This window comes from Lithobates pipiens, unplaced genomic scaffold (genome assembly GCF_037356315.1).
Source record: "Lithobates pipiens isolate NorthernLeopardFrog02 unplaced genomic scaffold, aLitPip1_a1.2 Scaffold_30, whole genome shotgun sequence".
NCBI classification, from domain to species: Eukaryota; Metazoa; Chordata; class Amphibia; order Anura; family Ranidae; genus Lithobates; species Lithobates pipiens.
In genome coordinates, this window is record NW_027507791.1 from 37,988,537 (window position 1) to 38,009,794 (window position 21,258).

At 44.4% G+C, this 21,258-nt stretch overlaps 1 protein-coding gene across 3 annotated transcripts; it reads right to left on the reverse strand.

The window, feature by feature from the left end:
* Positions 1 to 2,692: 2,692 nt before the first annotated feature.
* Positions 2,693 to 15,305, reverse strand: MPZ (myelin protein zero). 3 transcript variants are annotated; one of them, XM_077464033.1, is made up of 6 exons: positions 15,148 to 15,305; positions 10,131 to 10,297; positions 8,519 to 8,732; positions 6,433 to 6,568; positions 5,289 to 5,346; positions 2,693 to 5,187 (listed from the first exon to the last, which is right to left on the reverse strand). In XM_077464033.1, exons 1-6 carry the CDS (start codon positions 15,203 to 15,205, stop codon positions 5,089 to 5,091), a joined length of 732 nt encoding a protein of 243 aa, XP_077320159.1. In that variant the 5' UTR covers positions 15,206 to 15,305; the 3' UTR covers positions 2,693 to 5,088. The 3 variants fall into 3 exon arrangements, with proteins under 3 accessions (XP_077320159.1, XP_077320157.1, XP_077320158.1); XM_077464031.1 differs by having other exon boundaries at positions 2,693 to 5,205; XM_077464032.1 differs by having other exon boundaries at positions 5,277 to 5,346.
* Positions 15,306 to 21,258: the final 5,953 nt, after the last annotated feature.

The window sequence follows — 21,258 nt, forward strand, 5'->3', positions numbered from 1 at the left end:
TACTCTGCTGGAGGACTCTGCACCTTCCTCTATAACTCTCCTCTCCTGAAACACTCTGCGCTGCTGGAGGACTCTGCTCCTTCCTCTATAACTCTCATCTCCTGAAATACTCTGCTGGAGGACTCTGCTCCTTCCTCTATTACTCTCCTCTCCTGAAATACTCTGCTCCTTCCTCTATAACTCTCCTCTCCTGAAGTACTCTGCTGTAGGACTCTGTTCCTTCCTCTATAACTCTCCTCTCCTGAAATACTCTGCTCTGCTGGAGGACTCTGCTCCTTCCTCTATAACTCTCCTCTCCTGAAATGCTCTGCACTGCTGGAGGACTCTGCTCCTTCCTCTATAACTCTCCTCTCCTGAAATACTCTGCACTGCTGGAGGACTCTGCTGCTTCCTCTATAACTCTCCTCTCCTGAAATGCTCTGCACTGCTGGCGGACTCTGCTCCTTCCTCTACAACTCTCCTCTCCTGAAATACTCTGCTGGAGGACTCTGCTCCTTCCTCTATAACTCTCCTCTCCTGAAATACTCTGCTGGAGGACTCTGCACCTTCCTCTATAACTCTCCTCTCCTGAAATACTCTGCTGGAGGACACTGCTCCTTCCTCTATAACTCTCCTCTCCTGAAATACTCTGCACTGCTGGAGGACTCCGCTCCTTCCTCTATAACTCTCCTCTCCTGAAATACTCTGCACTGCTGGGGGGACTCTTCTTCTTTCCCTAACTCTCCTGAAATACTCTCTTCTGCTGGAGGGCTCTGCTCCTTCCTCTATAACTCTCCTCTCCTGACATACTCTGCTCTGCTGGAGGACTCTGCTCCTTCCTCTATAACTCTCCTCTCCTGAAATACTCTGCACTGCTGGAGGACTTGTCCTTGACCCCATCCATACAATCATTTTCCATCCACAATCCTCTAATAAAAGACAGACAACGTTTTTTTTGGTTCTCAGAAATGTCAGTTTTTATTAACAATTTTAATGTGGTCGGTGACTAGATGGGACTTGGCTACTATAGGGGCTCTAATAATAATGTGATATACTCTACTAATCTCTACTTATATTTTTAAATTATATACATCTTTTACATGTGAACTTATATAGAGAGGACTGACGGTGTCACCTGTGCCTATAGGGCCATTTTCAATTCCATAGTACCCCCAAGTTCAACCCCTTGTTGACCGCTGCTTCATCCCCCATGATATGGAAACCCATGTGAAAAAAATGGGCAGACCGGCCAAGAAAAGGTTAATCTTTCGCTGATCTCTATGATGGAAATCCCTTTAAAAAAAAAAAAAATCACCGGCGGCCATCTTGGACACTATGGCGTCCTCCCGAGAGCCTTGCGTGTAAGTTGTCGTTTCTATGCCAGCCAATCCCGCACAGGCTGAACCGTCAGCCCTCGTTTCCGAGGTAACCTTCCCAGGATGCATGGCAACCTCCTACTGTCAAGGAACGGTGAATAGGCTATCGATGGTGAAAAATAAAACTGAAATCGAGAAGGTCTCAAAAATAATACAAAAAAATAAAATAAAAAATTGTGAAGTTGGTTAATGTTTAATGACAGAGGGCCGAACATTCAAAAAAAAAAAATCTGTTCTTTATCCATATAAATACAAAAAAAATCTCCAGAAAACTTCATTGTGTCTCCATTTCCCGGAAAACAAAAGAAAAATGGCGTACGATGCAGCACCATAGAAAATGATGAGACGAACTGAAGACCGGTATTAAAAACTACATTGACTTTGAATTTCAGACTTGAGGGCCTGCAGGAACTCAGGAAGGTCTGAGGAATCAGGGGAGAACCTGGCAGACTTGCCCCCTTCTGTTGCTCCTTACGGAGATTGGCCAACGTTTATGGGACTTGGGTTTTATTATGGTTCCTGTTGGCCCCGGTGAATGCTGGGATTGCCACTTAGGCCTCAGCGGAGTTAACAGAAACAAGGTATATGCCTTAACGGCCTTGCCGTTGGTGGCATAAGGGGGTTAACGCTGTAGAAATATTGCCCTGGAGAGAGGCAGAAAGGGCAATATTTGTACTTTTTGATGGATTTTGAGGAGCACATGAAATTTTGCAGCTGCCTGGTGGGCCAAAAAAAAATCGCGTCTCCTCATTTTGTTAAACCATGTCCCATGATGCATTGCCACGTCTTCTTTTTTTTTTTTTGGTAGGAACAACTGTGGGGTCAAGACTGCTAAAAGGAAGGGAGGCTTATGGTGGCATATTTCTTGCCTTCTCGAGGGTCTTCATGAGGCAATCCCATCTGGTCTTGAAAGCGAGGCCGAAACTAGATACCCCTCGTGAGCCGTCCCTTGATCATATAAAGGATCCTTTGAGAATACACGGTGCTCCCGTTGGGTAATGTTTGCATTGCATCGCATTGCAGCCACTCCTGGGGGTGGAGGTCCCTGTATCCTAGAGGAGGTCTACGTTCATTCTTGGTTTCTCTGAGAGTTCTTGCTAATTTCCAGCAGGGAAAAAAAACAAAAGGTACACGATGGTTCTATGCGTAACACAAAATTGTTATTTATATAAAAAAAAAAAAGGCATTAGCCGCACCAGTAGAACTGCTGGGGACCTGGGAAGAATGCTCTCAGGGGGTGGATCATGAGAGCCTGGACGTCATAATGAAGTCAAGCCAAACAAAATGGCCAAGACTAGACTTTTTTTTTTTTTTTTGGAAAGCAGCAACTATAACTGAAACTTTAAATGGAAGAAATTAACTCAATGAATGACCTTATGTGTATCTAAAGAAATATAATGGCCAAAAAGTGGACTGAAGGCCTCTTAGGTTGTGTAGTCATTTTAGACTTCAAATGAGGAAGTTTCTGCAAGAGAAGCTTTTAGGTAAGGACCAAAACTTTTGTCTATCTTGGTAACATTACGAATGTCTATATAATTATGTAGTTATTTTAGACTTCCCTGGAGTGAAATGAAAAACGGCTCCAAGAGAAACTTTTACGTGAGGACTAACACTAGTGTTCATCTTGGTGACATGATGAAGGTCTATGGTTATGTCGTTATTTTAGACTTTCTTGAAGTGAAATGAGAAACTTCTCCAACAGAAGCCTTTAGGTGAGGACTAACACTAGTGTCCATCTTGGTGACATTACGAACATCTATGGTTATGTAGTAAATTTAGACTTCCTTTGATTGAAATGAGAAATTTCTCCAAGAAAAGCTTTTAGGTGAAGACCAACACTAGTGTCCATCTTGGTGACATTACGAAAGTCTATGGTTATGTAGTAACCTTAGACTTCCTTTGATTGAAATTAGAAATTTCTCCAAGAAAGGCTTTTAGGTGAAGACCAACACTAGTGTCCATCTTGGTGACATTACGAAAGTCTATGGTTATGTAGTAACCTTAGACTTCCTTTGATTGAAATGAGAAATTTCTCCAAGAAAGGCTTTTAGGTGAAGACCAACACTAGTGTCCATCTTGGTGACATTACAAATGTCTATAGTTATGTAGTAATTTTAGACTTTCTTGGAGTAAAATGAGAAACTTCTCCAACAGAAGCCTTTAGGTGAGGACCAACACTACTGTCCATCTTGGTGACATTATGAACGTCTATGGTTATGTAGTAAATTTAGACTTCCTTTGATTGAAATGAGAAATTTCTCCAAGAAAAGCTTTTAGGTGAAGACCAACACTAGTGTCCATCTTGGTGACATTACGAAAGTCTATGGTTATGTAGTAACCTTAGACTTCCTTTGATTGAAATGAGAAATTTCTCCAAGAAAGGCTTTTAGGTGAAGACCAACACTAGTGTCCATCTTGGTGACATTACGAAAGTCTATGGTTATGTAGTAACCTTAGACTTCCTTTGATTGAAATGAGAAATTTCTCCAAGAAAGGCTTTTAGGTGAAGACCAACACTAGTGTCCATCTTGGTGACATTACAAATGTCTATAGTTATGTAGTAATTTTAGACTTTCTTGGAGTAAAATGAGAAACTTCTCCAACAGAAGCCTTTAGGTGAGGACCAACACTACTGTCCATCTTGGTGACATTATGAACGTCTATGGTTATGTAGTAAATTTAGACTTCCTTTGATTGAAATGAGAAATTTCTCCAAGAAAAGCTTTTAGGTGAAGACCAACACTAGTGTCCATCTTGGTGACATTACGAATGTCTATGGTTATGTAGTAATTTTAGACTTTCTTGGAGTAAAATGAGAAACTTCTCCAAGAGAAGCCTTTAGGTGTGGACTAACACTAGTGTTCATCTTGGTGACATGATGAAGGTCTATGGTTATGTCGTTATTTTTGACTTCCTTGGAGTGAAATGAGAAACTTCTCCAACAGAAGCCTTTAGGTGAAGACCAACACTACTGTCCATCTTGGTGACATTACGAACGTCTATGGTTATGTAGTAAATTTAGACTTCCTTTGATTGAAATGAGAAATTTCTCCAAGAAAAGCTTTTAGGTGAAGACCAACACTAGTGTCCATCTTGGTGACATTACAAATGTCTATGGTTATGTGGTAATTTTGGACTTTCTTGGAGTAAAATGAGAAACTTCTCCAAGAGAAGCCTTTACGTGAGGACCAACAGTCGTGTCCATTTGGCGACACTGTGAATGTTTATGGTTGATGCGGAAGCATGGTGTCCACCAATCTGGTGGAACATTCACAACAAGCTCATGAAATTAAGAAGTACTTGTTTTTCAAGGATTTGAAGACTGAAACAAGCCAAAAGAGCTTTTGATGGATTCCATAGTTGAGGTTTTTCTAGAATCAGTTTTCATGAACTTCTTTGTGCCACAATTAAAGCCCAGCTATAGCTGTCGTTTTAGAGGATTGTCAAGGTGAACATGATGATTGACTTGACCTGTCTTGGATCCACATTGGACGTCACTATTCCCAGGTCCCCGGCTTTCTCTGGTTGATTAGGGGTGTTTCTCTGAGTCACTTTTTATTAAATTCTTTAAGGCGTTTTTGAGGCTGTTTTTGCTAGGAGACTTCACAGCGGCTCGGTGGGGCTTGTCCCCACCTTCGTCCCCCCTCAGTTCCATCTCGATGGTGTAGATCACCTTAGAGCTGCGGGGGGACTCTTCTTCTGCCTTTTGTGTACCTTCCCTGCCGGCTAATTGCTACTTCCTATCCTTGCGGGAGTCGCCTAGGCCTTTGGATTTCTTGTCGCTGGCGGACTTGAAGCTGCGGGTCTGGTCCAGCATGGAGAGGAGCGGGGCCTGGAAGAAAGGAGCAGCCTGCATATTTTAAAGAGAAAATGCGTTTCTGCTCCCCAAGGGCAAGAATTTGTTTAAAAATTTGAACTCACATTGCTTCTTACCTGTCGTGAGCCTTTGGAGCCCTTCGATAACTTGTGGAGCTTTCCTCTTTCCAGCGCGCTGCAAACAAGAACCAGATATGAAGTGAAGACCAAAAACGAGAATGAGACAATTGTCTTCTCTTGTTGTTGGGTTAAAACCCTGGCTATTGTTTCAGATGTCCCTCAAGTGACCTAATATAGATTGAGCACTAGCTCCATGTTACCTGCAGCAGAGAATTATGGGCAAGAGGGCAGAGGAGGCCATTGATGGTTGAATGGTTTTCTCTTGAATAATGTGACCACAGAACACTAGCTGCAGTAGTAGTAGGCCTCCTACAGGGTAGTCAGGGCTATGACTGTATCTTCATCTGCATCTTCCACTACCCAGAAAAAGGTCTTCTTTGTGGCAAACGTGACCCAGCAGCCCTAAAATAAAAAGGGAATAACCCCTCCACCAGTTCTACCCCAGATGAGTTGGTTCATTTACTCTAATATAGGGTACCTACAGCCTGATAGATGTCTGGTGGTAAGTCATCTGCCCGGCTTTCGAACTACCATGATGGACCTTCCACGTAGGGTGAAAGACACACATCACCAAACCAAAGGTAAAAACCCAAATGCATTTATTGCTCTGATTGTTCTAAACCAAACCAACACAGGGGGTTCTGAGGAGTCCCCTTCATCGGGGCTAAAACATATGGAAAATTAAAACACAAGAAATGGCCTTGCAGAAGAACCCCCAAAACAAAAATGTTGACCTGAGAACTTCCTACCACGAGTTACTGCACTTTAATATGTGGATCCTATAGACTCTTTTTTAGAACATCAAACAATTTGGGATCCAGAGCTCCTACCCTACACTAGTTATATGTGACGCATCTTTGAATTTGGCCTGCGGGTGAACGTAGCACACATATACTGTTGGAAAGGGATCAATGACCACCACTCATGCAGAGATTGTCCACCAAGATGGACAATCTCTGTAAGCAAAGAAAACATCAATCCAGAAGCACTCATGTAAGGGAATACCTCCATGACCCGATCCTCACAGTTTAAATTGGGCCAGGATGTGGTCGGCGATGGCCACCCATCCACCAATTATAAAACTTGGCCAGTTGATAGTGGCGTAATTCACCAGAGAGGACAATGAACTCTTTGGACCTACCTGAGCTCCCTCTGTACTCTGATTTGTCGTCTTAGCCAGCAGTAACGGATGAGGTAAGCCAGGAGAGCCACAATGATTACCAGGATGAGCGCAGCTCCAATGATGATACCGAGGACCATCCCGGCACGGACTGGAGCTATGGGAGCACAAAGAACATGGAGGTCAATGAGTTGCTCCCAACACAGATAAGCTTACACTGCATAACCTTTATCCCCCCATTGAGGTGTCTGTTAAAGACTCAGATCGTGCAACCTGATTGGTTCATGCTCAGTGTTTACAGTGTTGCAGTTACAACAATATTTGTGTATGGCCACCTTATATTAGTGGTAATTGTATGACCACCCTAACATTGGTGGTCAATGTAGTGTTCCTTACATTGGTGATGAGTGCAGTGCCACTTTACATTGGTGATGAGTGCAGTGCCACTTTACATTGGTGATGAGTGCAGTGCTCCAGTATATTAGTCGTCAGTGGGAGAAGAACCCACTTACATTGGTGGTTGGTGTAGTCTCCCTTTACATTGGTGGTTGGTGTAGTCCCCCCTTACATTGGTGGTTGGTGTAGTCCCCCCTTACATTTGTGGTCAGTGTAGTGACCCCTTACATTGGTGATGCTCTATTACATTAGTAGTAAGTGGGAGATGAATCCACCTTACACTGGTGGTCAGTATAGTCCCCCTTTATGTTGGTGGTCAGTAGAGAAGGTCCCCCTTTACATTGGTGGTCAGTGTAGTGCCCCCCCCCCCCCCCCGTGGCTCCTTTCATTGATGATGAAGGTAGTGCACTGCTCTAGTATATTAGTATTCAGTGGAGAAGGGCCCCCATACACTGGTGGTTGGTGTAGTGCCCCCTAAAATTGATGGTCAATGGGGAAGAACCCCTTACGCTGGTGGTCAGTGTAGTGCCCCCTTACATTGATGGTCAGTGTAGCACCCCCATACTTTAATGCTCAAAGGTAAAGGACCCCTTACATTGGTGGTCAGTGTAGTGTCCCCTTACATTGATGGTCAATGGAGAAGGATCCCCTTACAATGGTGGTTAGTGTAGTGTCCTCCTTACATTGATGGTCAATAGAGAAGGACCCCTTACACTGGTGGTCAGTGTAGTGTCCCCTTACATTGATGGTCAATGGAGAAGGACCCCCTTACAATGGTGGTTAGTGTAGTGTCCTCCTTACATTGATGCTCAGTAGAGAAGGACCCCTTACATTGATGTTTAGTGTAGTGTCCCCTTACATTGATGGTCAATAGAGAAAGACCCCTTACACTGGTGGTCAGTGTAGTGTCCCCTTACATTGATGCTCAATAGAGAAGGACCCCCTTACATTGATGGTCAGTGTAGTGTCCCCTTACATTGATAGCCAATAGAGAAGGAGCCCCTTACATTGGTGGTTAGTGTAGTGTCCCCTTACATTGATGGTCAATAGAGAAGGACCCCCTTACATTGATAGTCAGTGTAGTGTCCCCTTACATTGATGGTCAATAGAGAAGGACCCCCTTACATTGATAGTGTAGTGTCCCCTTACATTGATGGTCAATGGAGAAGGGCCTCTTACATTGGTGGTCAGTGTAGTGTCCCCTTACATTGATGGTCAATGGAGAAGGGCCTCTTACATTGGTGGTCAGTGTAGTGTCCCCTTACATTGATGGTCAATGGAGAAGGGCCTCTTACATTGGTGGTCAGTGTAGTTTCCCCCAACATTGGAGATGAGTGCAATGCTCTGTCAGTGGGAGAAGGACCATATTCAAACTGGTGGCCAGTAGGAAGATTACCCTATACATTTACCATCAATGATAAGAATGTCCCACTCAAAAGCTGAAAGAAAAGAACACTGGAGTCACTTATGACTTATCTGAGAGGCAGAACCTGCTCAAGGAACCCTTTGAAACCTCTGGAGATGCCCTAGCGTTCAACAGAATCCTGGTTGAGAAAGCCTGGTCAACGTCCTTTGGTCTGGTGGCAAGGTTTGTTGTCCACGTGTCACAAGGACAGGAAGTAAGATGAATCTCCCCAACAGTAAAACCCTGAATGAATTTTTTACTCTTTCCGGGCCTCAGGTGGGACCCAAAAACATTCTGGAAACTCACCTTTATCATAGACAAGCAGGTGGACGTAGGAGGACTTCCCCACCACATCAGGAGGGTTCTTCACATCGCAGGTGAATGTCCCGTTGTCACTGTAGTCCAGGTTGTGGATGACGATGGATCCATCTTTGCTCCTCGGATAGCCAACCCACTCGATGCGGTCTTTGAAGAGGCCCGTGTCATCTATATGGGCCTCTCCCTTGGCATAGTGGAATATCTAAAGGGGGAAAGAGACACCAGGGCCCGGTTATGTGTCGTCTACGTCCTCAGACCACGCATGTGAATATTCACGACTTAGAATAGAATAGAAGAACATTGAAAGAATAAAATAGAAAAGAATAGAATAGAAAATAATAGAATAGAATAAAATATAAAGAATATAATTGTTTTCCGAAATTCAAAAAGAATATAATAGAATAGAAAATAAATTAAAAGAATAGAATAGAAAAAAGTAGAAGAGAATAGTAAGAAGACTGTATAGCAATATTGAAATTTGAATTTAGAAATGAATAGAATAGAATAAAATAAAATAGAAAAAAAGGAATATAATAGAATAAAATAGAATAGATTAGATAGAATAGAACAGAATACAATATAAAGAATATAACCCATCTTCTGAAATTTGAATTTCAAAAGGAATAGAACAGAATAAAACAGAATAGAACAGACAATAAAAAAATAGAACAGAAAATAAAGAAATAGAATAGAATTGAAAATCAAATAATAGAATAGAAATAACGGAATAGAAAAAAATAGAAAGAATATAACTGGCTTCAAAAATTTGAAAAGAATATAATAGAATAAAACAGAATAGAATGGAAAATAAAATAAAGGCATAGAATAGAATAAAATAGAAAAAACTGTAGTCATCTTCTGAAATTTGAATTTGGAATCCAATAGGACCAGCTATCTTTCACTAAAAATTCGGATTTATTCGATATTTTCGTTTCAAATTTGTTTCAAATATTTTAAATCCATTTGGAAAATTTGAATCCGGTTGAAAACAAATAAACAAAACTAAACATATCTTGTTACGAATTCAATAAAATTGAATTAGTAGCTTAGAGAAGAGATACCAATTTATTGTTCTGCATGTCGAGCGTTGGCCTTCGTTGGGGATCGTTGGGGATCATTGGGGATCGTTGGGGATCATTGGGGATCATTGGGGATCGTTGGCCTTTGTTGGGGATCATTGGGGATCGTTGGCCTTCGTTGGCCTTCGTTGGGGATCGTTGGCCTTTGTTGGAGATCGTTGGCCTTTGCTGGCCTTCGTTGGGGATCGTTGGCCTTCGTTGGGGATCGTTGGCCTTCGTTGGGGATCGTTGGCCTTTGCTGGCCTTCGTTGGGGATCGTTGGCCTTCGTTGGGGATCGGGGATGTTGCTGGACCCCAATGAAGGTGGGCACACCTTGGCCTATGTTGGGAGGTCAGGGACTTCATTGGAGGTCCTTTAGAAATGAATAGGATGCCCTCAATGATGCATGCTACCACCACATGAGACAACAGTGGGAAGGGGCCCTTAGAAGAACCGCTCACTGGGAAACCCCGGGCCCCCCACCTGACTATGTACCGCCATGTTTCTAAAATATATCATATGGTTTGGTGGTCGGCCTTACCGAATACGTGTCCCGAGCATTGTCCGGCTGGAAGTGCCAGCTTACTGAGATGTCATCCGAGATCCATTCGCTAGACCAGAATGTGCAGGAGAGGTGGACCTTTGACCCCACGTTGCTATAGATCTCCCGATCAGTGTATACTTCAATGGCCCGGGCGGGAGAAAGTGCTGAGGAGGGGAGAATTGAAAAAACAAACATTAGACAAGAACCAATTCAATGTGGAGCAGAAGGAAAATGTGTCCATTAGATGTGCCCATGTCTATATTTAAGGAGAACTCCATCCCTGTGCTGAGTTCCCAGGTCTGTACACCCGTTGTGCCCATTATGAGAGGTTCCCACCATCCCTGTGCTGAGTTCTCAGGTTTTTACACCTGCTGTGCCCATTATGAGGGGTTCCCACCATCCCTGTGCTGAGTTCCCAGGTCTGTACACCTGCTGTGCCCATTATGAGGGGTTCCCACCATCCCTGTGCTGAGTTCCCGGGTCTGTACACCCGCTGTGCCCATTATGAGAGGTTCCCACCATCCCTGTGCTGAGATCTCGGGTCTGTACACCCGCTGTGCCCATTATGAGAGGTTCCCACCATCCCTGTGCTGAGATCTCGGGTCTGTACACCCGCTGTGCCCATTATGAGGGGTTCCCACCATCCCTGTGCTGAGTTCTCAGGTCTGTACACCCGCTGTGCCCATTATGAGAGGTTCCCACCATCCCTGTGCTGAGTTCCCGGGTCTGTACACCTGCTGTGCCCATTATGAGAGGTTGCCACCATCCCTGTGCTGAGTTCTCAGGTCTGTACACCCGCTGTGCCCATTATGAGGGGTTCTCACCATCCCTGTGCTGAGTTCCCGGGCCCGTACACCCGCTGTGCCCATTATGAGGGGTTCCCACCATCCCTGTGCTGAGTTCCCGGGTCTGTACACCCGCTGTGCCCATTATGAGGGGTTTCCACCATCCCTGTGCTGAGTTCTTCTTTACAAGTGTGGTCTCACATCTGGGCATTCCTCTTTAGGGGTCCAATCACTGACTGCCCCCCTTTCCTTCCCACATTACTTTTTATCTCTTCCAATCTGTGGAGCGGCTCAGTACATTCTCTGCACTCATTAAGGTGTAGATGATTCCTTTTTAATGTCATTCCTACGGCCACCTTAATGAGTGCAGAGAATGTGCTGAGCCGCTCAACAGTTTGGAAGAGATAAGAAGTAATGTGGGAAGGAAAGGGGGGCAGTCAGAGCAGTGAAGATGTATGCAAACAGGAGATGGGGGAGGGGGAGGGGGAGGGGGATCAGTGCGACAGGGAAGGTGTACACAACATGTAGATTACACGGAGTCTAAGCCCTTGTACACACGATCGGACATTCCGACAACCAAATCCGTTGGATTTTGTCTGAAACTGTTGCATACACACGGTCGGACAAAGTTGTCGGAAAATCCAATTGTACGTAACGTGATGACGTTATTTCGTTAGGACGGGACTACGTTCAGGCTAGTAGCCAATAGCTTTGGTCTAGGAATTTGATCTGAGCATGCGTGGCACTTTGTCCGATCGGAATTCTCTCCAAACGATCGGACAAAGTCCGATCAGATCATGTTGTCGGAAAATTTTATAGCCCAGCTGGAAAACTTGGTCCGTCGGATATTCCGACAGGAAACAGTCCGATGGAGCCCACACACGGTCGGATTATCCGACAACACAGTCCGATCAGACATTGTCCATCGGAATGTCTGACCGTGTGTACAAGGGCTTAGGGAAGTAAAGTTGGACATTAAAAATGCTGCTGTCACTCCAATCCAAGAGCCCGCAAACGAAGCGCAGCGTCTACAATCTTGTGATTGCATTGACGTGGCGCTTCCCATAGTGCACTGTGTCCGGCGCTCGTACACAGTGCACTATGTTAAAGGACTTTTTTTTTTTCCTTAAAGGGGCAATTTAAAAAAAAATGTTTTATTTTTTTGGACTACACAGGAGGGGGGGGGGTCTACATTTGCCTATCCTTGAAGCCGAGGTGGATCTTCCTGTTAAAGCAGAACTCCAACCAAATGTATTATTGTTTTTAGTACTGAAATACATGGAGAGGAGCTAAAATTACCGGCATTTCTTTTTATTCCTGCTGTGACCGATAATTACTATTATAAATGTATATGATATCATTTATATAATATATAATATTTATATTTTATTGTGACCGTTATACATGTATACTCTATAGTCATTATTCCACTTATATGTTATATAATAACTGATATAGACTTATGATTTAATAAGTATTTTAAACTTACCTAATAAATGTTATATACACAATACATGATAATACACACGTATAATATATATTTTATATTTATATTATTTAATGAATATTGTACATTTAAATCATATAAGGAATATTATACCTGTATATTATTTATAAATATTATATTTAGATTATGTAAAAAATATATATAGTTATTTAATAGATAATATTTATATTACATAATGGCTATTATACATTTATATTATTTTAGAATATTATCCATTTAAAATATCTAATACATATTTGACATTTATATGACATAGTCAATACTATAAACTTATATCATATAATACATATTAGACATTTGCTTTTTTTTCATGAATATTCTACATATATATATATTATATTTTACACATTTTTGTAATATACTTTGTAATATACTGACTATTATATAGTACTTAGTATACAGTTACATTAAATGGTGATCATATAATATATTATACATTTCCATCATATAATAAATATTATACATTTCTCTAATATAAATATTATACATTTCTCTAATATAACAAATATTATATAGTTCTATCATATAATAAATATTAGACATTTCTCTCATATAATAATTTTTTTTACAGTTCTCTAATATAATAAATACTATACAGTTTTTTCTTATAATAAATATTATATAAAAAATATATATATAATAAATATTATACAGTTCTCTAACATAATAAATATTATACATTTCTCTAATATAATAAATATTATGCAGTTCTATCACATAATAAATATTAGACAGTTTTCTCATATAATTAATATTATATATATAAAAAAAGATATATATATATATATATATATATATATATATATAATAAATATTATACAGTTCTATCATATAATAAATATTAGACATTTCTCTCATATGATAAATATTATACAGTTCTATCACATAATAAATATTAGACAGGTCTATCACATAATAAATATTATATATAAAAAATATATATGTATATATAATAAATATTATACATTTCTCTCATATAATAAATATTATAAAAAAATATATATATATATATAATATTATACAGTTCTCTAATATAATAAAGATTATACAGTTTTCTCATATAATAAATATTACATAAAAAATATATATAATAAATATGATACAGTTCTCTAATATAATAAATATTATACAATTCTATCATATAATAAATATTATACAGTTTTCTCATATAATAAATATTATATATATAAAAAATATATATAATAAATATTATACAGTTCTCTAATATAATAAATATTATACAATTCTCTAATATAATAAAGATTATACAGTTTTCTCATATAATAAATATTACATAAAAAATATATATAATAAATATTATACAGTTCTCTAATATAATAAATATTATACAGTTTTCTCATATAATAAATATTACATAAAAAATATATATAATAAATATTATACAGTTCTCTAATATAATAAATATTATACAGTTCTCTAATATAATAAATATTATACAGTTTTCTCATATAATAAATATTACATAAAAAATATATATAATAAATATTATACAGTTCTCTAATATAATAAATATTATACAATTCTATCATATAATAAATATTATACAGTTCTATCACATAATAAATATTATACAGTTTTCTCATATAATAAATATTATATATATAAAAAATATATATAATAAATATTATACAGTTCTCTAATATAATAAATATTATACAATTCTCTAATATAATAAAGATTATACAGTTTTCTCATATAATAAATATTACATTAAAAATATATATAATAAATATTATACAGTTCTCTAATATAATAAATATTATACAGTTTTCTCATATAATAAATATTACATAAAAAATATATATAATAAATATTATACAGTTCTCTAATATAATAAATATTATACAGTTTTCTCATATAATAAATATTACATAAAAAATATATATAATAAATATTATACAGTTCTCTAATATAATAAATATTATACAGTTCTCTAATATAATAAATATTATACAGTTTTCTCATATAATAAATATTACATAAAAAATATATATAATAAATATTATACAGTTCTCTAATATAATAAATATTATACAGTTCTCTAATATAATAAATATTATACAGTTTTCTCATATAATAAATATTACATAAAAAATATATATAATAAATATTATACAGTTCTCTAATATAATAAATATTATACAGTTTTCTCATATAATAAATATTACATAAAAAATATATATAATAAATATTATACAGTTCTCTAATATAATAAATATTATACAGTTCTCTAATATAATAAATATTATACAGTTTTCTCATATAATAAATATTATATATATAAAAATTATATATAATAAATATTATACATTTCTTTATCTTTATCTTTTATTAATGAATTATCTGATTGGCTGGGGAGATGACACATCCTCCGTTATAGGTTAGATTTCAGCTGATTGAATTTCATGGCATGGGGAAGCCTGACCTCCCAGAATCCTCTGCGCCCCCCTCTGCCATGGCACACTGCTTGCCCCCCCCCCCCCCCCGGGTTCCATGGGCAGACAAAGGTGCCCTCACCCCCTCTGCCCCGGTGGCAACCACAAAACCACAAGGCACCTGGCTCTATGTGAAGTGCCAACCGCCCGCAGAGACGCAATCCTCAGAGAGGCTTCCTGCACACGCAGCCCACTCTGACCGCCAGCCGCGGGGGGGAAAAAACACAAAGAGTTTTTGGTGACGGGACGGAGAAACGTGAACTTACTGAGGGCGAAGATGGCGGCCAGGGCCAGCAGGTGTCGCGGATTCCTGGGGGCTTCCATTGGGTCGTCCTGTATGGTGTGTGTGTGATCACGGAAATTTGTTGGGGGGCGCGCAGAGCCCCAGTAACCCTCGGATCCCTCCTGAGATGGAATAAGGGATGGAGGGGATTCTGGATTATAAACCCCAAGGGGCGGGACTCGCAGAGTTCTGCTGAACTTCTGACCAATCGGGAGGCAGGGCCGGGGCACAGTGGGTGCTGAAGCTGACAGAGAGAGAAGTCCGAGGAACGGCCTGGACAATGACGGGCGTTTGTTCTCCCGGGGGGGGGGGGGGGGGGACAGCCAAAAGACGTTCAATAGATTGGACTCAGACAGCACAAATCAGGCAGACGGAAGGTCAGATCGGACGCCCAATTACTGACAGATAAACGGTGAAACACATGGCGGGGTTCAACTATCAGCAATCTTCTTCAATCTCACCCCAAACGTTACAATCCGATTGTACAATCTTCTTTAAGAATATCATACAATCTGATTGTACAATATCATTTAGGCTGACCATACACTATACAGTGACCAGCGGCAGCTGGTGCTCAAATTTTTTTTTGGAGGGGGGGGAGGGGGCGCAAACTGAAAAATTCTATTTTTAGTAATGCAGAGCTGTGAATAGCCATTTATCAGGTGATTATGTATCATTACTGCTAGATAAAACTGAGGTCATCAATTGCAGCCTCACTGTGCCCATTATGAGGGGTTCCCACCATCCCTGTGCTGAGTTCCCGGGTCTGTACACCCGCTGTGCCCATTATGAGGGGTTCCCACCATCCCTGTGCTGAGTTCCCAGGTCTGTACACCCGCTGTGCCCATTATGAGGGGTTCCCACCATCCCTGTGCTGAGTTCCCAGGTCTGTACACCTGCTGTGCCCATTATGAGGGGTTCCCACCATCCCTGTGCTGAGTTCCCAGGTCTGTACACCTGCTGTGTCCATTATGAGGGGTTCCCACCACCCCTGTGCTGAGTTCCCGGGTCTGTACACCCGCTGTGCCCATTATGAGGGGTTCTCACCATCCCTGTGCTGAGTTCCCAGGTCTGTACACCCGCTGTGCCCATTATGAGGGGTTCCCACCATCCCTGTGCTGAGTTCCCAGGTCTGTACACCTGCTGTGTCCATTATGAGGGGTTCCCACCACCCCTGTGCTGAGTTCCCGGGTCTATACATCTGCTGTGCCCATTATGAGGGGTTCCCACCATCCCTGTGCTGAGTTCCCGGGTCTGCACACCTACTGTGCCCATTATGAGGGGTTCCCACCACCCCTGTGCTGAGTTCCCAGGTCTGTACACCCGCTGTGCCCTTTATGAGGGGTTCCCACCATCCCTGTGCTGAGTTCCCAGGTCTGTACACCTGCTGTGCCCATTATGAGGGGTTCTCACCATCCCTGTGCTGAGTTCCCAGGTCTGTACACCTGCTGTGCCCATTATGAGGGGTTCTCACCATCCCTGTGCTGAGTTCCCAGGTCTGTACACCTGCTGTGACCATTAAGAGGGGTTCCCACCATCCCTGTGCTGAGTTCCTGGGTCTGTACACCCGCTGTGCCCATTATGAGGGGTTCCCACCATCCCTGTGCTGAGTTCCCGGGTCTGTACACCCGCTGTGCCCATTATGAGGGGTTCCCACCATCCCTGTGCTGAGTTCCCGGGTCTGTACACCCGCTGTGCCCATTATGAGGGGTTTCCACCATCCCTGTGCTGAGTTCCCGGGTCTGTACACCCGCTGTGCCCATTATGAGGGGTTCTCACCATCCCTGTGCTGAGTTCCCGGGTCTGCACACCTACTGTGCCCATTATGAGGGGTTCCCACCACCCCTGTGCTGAGTTTCCAGGTCTGTACACCTGCTGTGTCCATTATGAGGGGTTCCCACCACCCCTGTGCTGAGTTCCCGGGTCTATACATCTGCTGTGCCCATTATGAGGGGTTCCCACCATCCCTGTGCTGAGTTCCCGGGTCTGCACACCTACTGTGCCCATTATGAGGGGTTCCCACCACCCCTGTGCTGAGTTCCCAGGTCTGTACACCCGCTGTGCCCTTTATGAGGGGTTCCCACCATCCCTGTGCTGAGTTCCCGGGTCTGCACACCTACTGTGCCCATTATGAGGGGTTCCCACCACCCCTGTGCTGAGTTCCCAGGTCTGTACACCCGCTGTGCCCTTTATGAGGGGTTCCCACCATCCCTGTGCTGAGTTCCCAGGTCTGTACACCTGCTGTGCCCATTATGAGGGGTTCTCACCATCCCTGTGCTGAGTTCCCAGGTCTGTACACCTGCTGTGCCCATTATGAGGGGTTCTCACCATCCCTGTGCTGAGTTCCCGGGTCTGTACACCTGCTGTGCCCATTATGAGGGGTTCCCACCATCCCTGTGCTGAGTTCCCGGGTCTGTACACCCGCTGTGCCCATTATGAGGGGTTCCCACCATCCCTGTGCTGAGTTCCCGGGTCTGTACACCCGCTGTGCCCATTATGAGGGGTTTCCACCATCCCTGTGCTGAGTTCCCGGGTCTGTACACCCGCTGTACCCATTATGAGGGGTTCCCACCATCCCTGTGCTGAGTTCCCAGGTCTGTACACATGCTGTGCCCATTATGAGGGGATCCCACCATCCCTGTGCTGAGTTCCCGGGTCTGTACCCCCGCTGTACCCATTATGAGGGGTTCCCTCCATCTCTGTGCTGAGTTCCCGGGTCTGTACACCCGCTGTACCCATTATGAGGGGTTCCCTCCATCCCTGTGCTGAGCTCCTGGGTTTGTACACCCGCTGTGCCCATTATGAGGGGTTCTCACCATCCCTGTGCTGAGTTCCCAGGTCTGTACACCTGCTGTGCCCATTATGAGGGGTTCCCACCATCCCTGTGCTGAGTTCCTGGGTCTGTACACCCGCTGTGCCCATTATGAGGGGTTCTCACCATCCCTGTGCTGAGTTCCCGGGTCTGTACCCCCGCTGTACCCATTATGAGGGGTTCCCTCCATCTCTGTGCTGAGTTCCCGGGTCTGTACACCCGCTGTGCCCATTATGAGGGGTTCTCACCATCCCTGTGCTGAGTTCCTGGGTCTGTACACCCGCTGTGCCCATTATGAGGGGTTCTCACCATCCCTGTGCTGAGTTCCCAGGTCTGTACACCCCCTGTGCCCATTATGAGGGGTTCCCACCATCCCTGTGCTGAGCTCCTGGGTCTGTACACCCGCTGTGCCCATTATGAGGGGTTTCCACCATCCCTGTGCTGAGTTCTTCTTTACAAGTGTGGTCTCACATCTGGGCATTCCTCTTTAGGGGTCCAATCACTGACTGACACCCTTTCCTTCCCACATTACTTTTTATCTCTTCCAAACTGTGGAGCGGCTCAGTACATTCTCTGCACTCATTAAGGTGTAGATGATTCCTTTTTAATGTCATTCCTACGGCCACCTTAATGAGTGCAGAGAATGTACTGAGCCGCTCAACAGTTTGGAAGAGATAAAAAGTAATGTGGGAAGGAAAGGGGGGCAGTCAGAGCAGTGAAGATGTATGCAAACAGGAGATGGGGGAGGGGAGGGGGATCAGTGTGATAGGGAAGGGGGGGGGGGGGCGTGCCCAGGCGCCCCCTATGGACGGGCCGCCACACAACCTCCATTAGATCTACCATGAAATGATGTTGCCCCAGGGCTTGTCTGATTGGATACAAATTCATTGGATTGTATCGGTGTGTATTGATATTAAACGGATTTGGTAGCGTTAAAGCTGACCATACACTATACAATCTGATTCTACACCAGGAGGGAGGACCGCCCACCTTCATTACTCAGCCCAGGAGGAGGACCGCCCACCTCCACTGCTCAGCCCAGGAGGGAGGAACGCCCACCTCCACTGCTCAGCCCAGGAGGGAGGACCGCCCACCTCCACTGCTAAGCCCAGGAGGAGCACTGCCCACCTCCACTGCTCAGCCCAGGAGGGAGGACCGCCCACCTCCACTGCTCAGCCCAGGAGGGAGGACCGCCCACCTCCACTGCTTAGCCCAGGAGGGAGGACCGCCCACCTCCACTGCTAAGCCCAGGAGGAGCACTGCCCACCTCCACTGCTCAGCCCAGGAGGGAGGACCGCCCACCTCCACTGCTTAGCCCAGGAGGGAGGACCGCCCACCTCCACTGCTAAGCCCAGGAGGAGCACTGCCCACCTCCACTGCTCAGCCCAGGAGGGAGGACCGCCCACCTCCACTGCTCAGCCCAGGAGGGAGGACCGCCCACCTCCACTGCTAAGCCCAGGAGGAGCACTGCCCACCTCCACTGCTCAGCCCAGGAGGGAGGACCGCCCACCTCCACTGCTTAGCCCAGGAGGGAGGACCGCCCACCTCCACTGCTAAGCCCAGGAGGAGCACTGCCCACCTCCACTGCTCAGCCCAGGAGGGAGGACCGCCCACCTCCACTGCTCAGCCCAGGAGGGAGGACCGCCCACCTCCACTGCTTAGCCCAGGAGGGAGGACCGCCCACCTCCACTGCTAAGCCCAGGAGGAGCACTGCCCACCTCCACTGCTCAGCCCAGGAGGGAGGACCGCCCACCTCCACTGCTCAGCCCAGGAGGAAGGACCGCCCACATTCACTGCTCAGCCCAGGTGGGAGGACCTCCCACCTCCACTGCTCAGTCCAGGAGGGAGGACCGCCCACCTCCACTGCTCAGCCCAGGAGGGAGGACCGCCCACCTCCACTGCTCAGCCCAGGAGGGAGGACCGCCCACCTCCACCGTTCAGCCCAGGAGTGAGGACCTCCCACCTCCACTGCTCAGCCCAGGAGGGAGGACCGCCCACCTCCACTGCTCAGCCCAGGAGGGAGGACCGCCCACCTCCACTGCTCAGCCCAGGAGGGAGGACCGCCCACCTCCACTGCTCAGTCCAGGAGGGAAGACCGCCCACCTCCACTGCTCAGCCCAGGAGGGAGGACCGCCCACCTCCACTGCTCAGCCCAGGAGGGAGGACCGCCCACCTCCACTGCTCAGCCCAGGAGGGAGGACCGCCCACCTCCACTGCTCAGTCCAGGAGGGAAGACCGCCCACCTCCACTGCTCAGCCCAGGAGGGAGGACCGCCCACCTCCACTGCTCAGCCCAGGAGGGAGGACCGCCCACCTCCACCGTTCAGCCCAGGAGTGAGGACCTCCCACCTCCACTGCTCAGCCCAGGAGGGAGGACCGCCCACCTCCACTGCTCAGCCCAGGAGGGAGGACCGCCCACCTCCACTGCTCAGCCCAAGAGGGAGGACCGCCCACCTCCACTGCTCAGTCCAGGAGGGAAGACCGCCCACCTCCACTGCTCAGCCCAGGAGGGAGGACCGCCCACCTCCACTGCTCAGCCCAGGAGGGAGGACCGCCCACCCCCACTGTTCAGTCCAGGAGGGAGGACCGCCCACCTACACTCTATATGTAAACGGTATTCTTACCACACATGTGAGGTATCGCCGCAAACGTTAGAGCGAGAGCAATAATTCTAGCACTAGACCTCCTCTGTAACTCTAAACTGGTAACCTGTAAAAAAAAATAATAATAATTTCACGTGTCCCCTATGGAGTTTATTAAGCACCGTAGTTTGACGCAAATTCCACGAGCGTGCTCAATTTTGAAGCGTGACATGTTGGGTATCTATTTACATACAGAATGGGGGTATATATTGTGTTATATATATTTTTTTGATTTATTAAAGTGTATTTTTTCCCCAAAAAATTGGGTTGCGTAAATACCGTGTGACATAAAAAAATGACAACAATCGCCGTTATATTCTCTAGGGTCTCTACTAAAAAAAAATTAAAATAAAGTATAATGTTTGGGGGGGTTATGTGTAATTTTCTAATAAAAAAAAAGGGGGCGTGTCCATGACACCCTGAGCTGACAGCCCGTGATTGGATGAGACGTCGTTCTAATGGTGGGCGGTGCTGGACCTGGAATCGGTGAGTATGCGCGGGCGGGGGGGGGGGGGGGGGGAGTATTGCAGCCGGAGTTGCTCTTTATATGTACGGGTTTTAGGGTATAATTGGAGGTGAATGGAAGGTGAATGATTTGGGGGGAATCACACACTGGACTGTCACTTAATTCTATTCTCTAT

Coding starts and splice junctions, on each gene's coding strand:
- MPZ (XM_077464031.1), bottom strand. CDS start 15,205: ATGGAAGCCCCCAGGAATCCGCGACACCTGCTGGCCCTGGCCGCCATC. Junction 8,733..10,130: donor ATGCTCGGGACACGTATTCG/GTAAGGCCGACC, acceptor TTCCCCCTTTAG/ATATTCCACTATGCCAAGGG. Junction 5,206..5,288: donor GCTCCAAAGGCTCACGACAG/GTAAGAAGCAAT, acceptor TAAAATATGCAG/GCTGCTCCTTTCTTCCAGGC.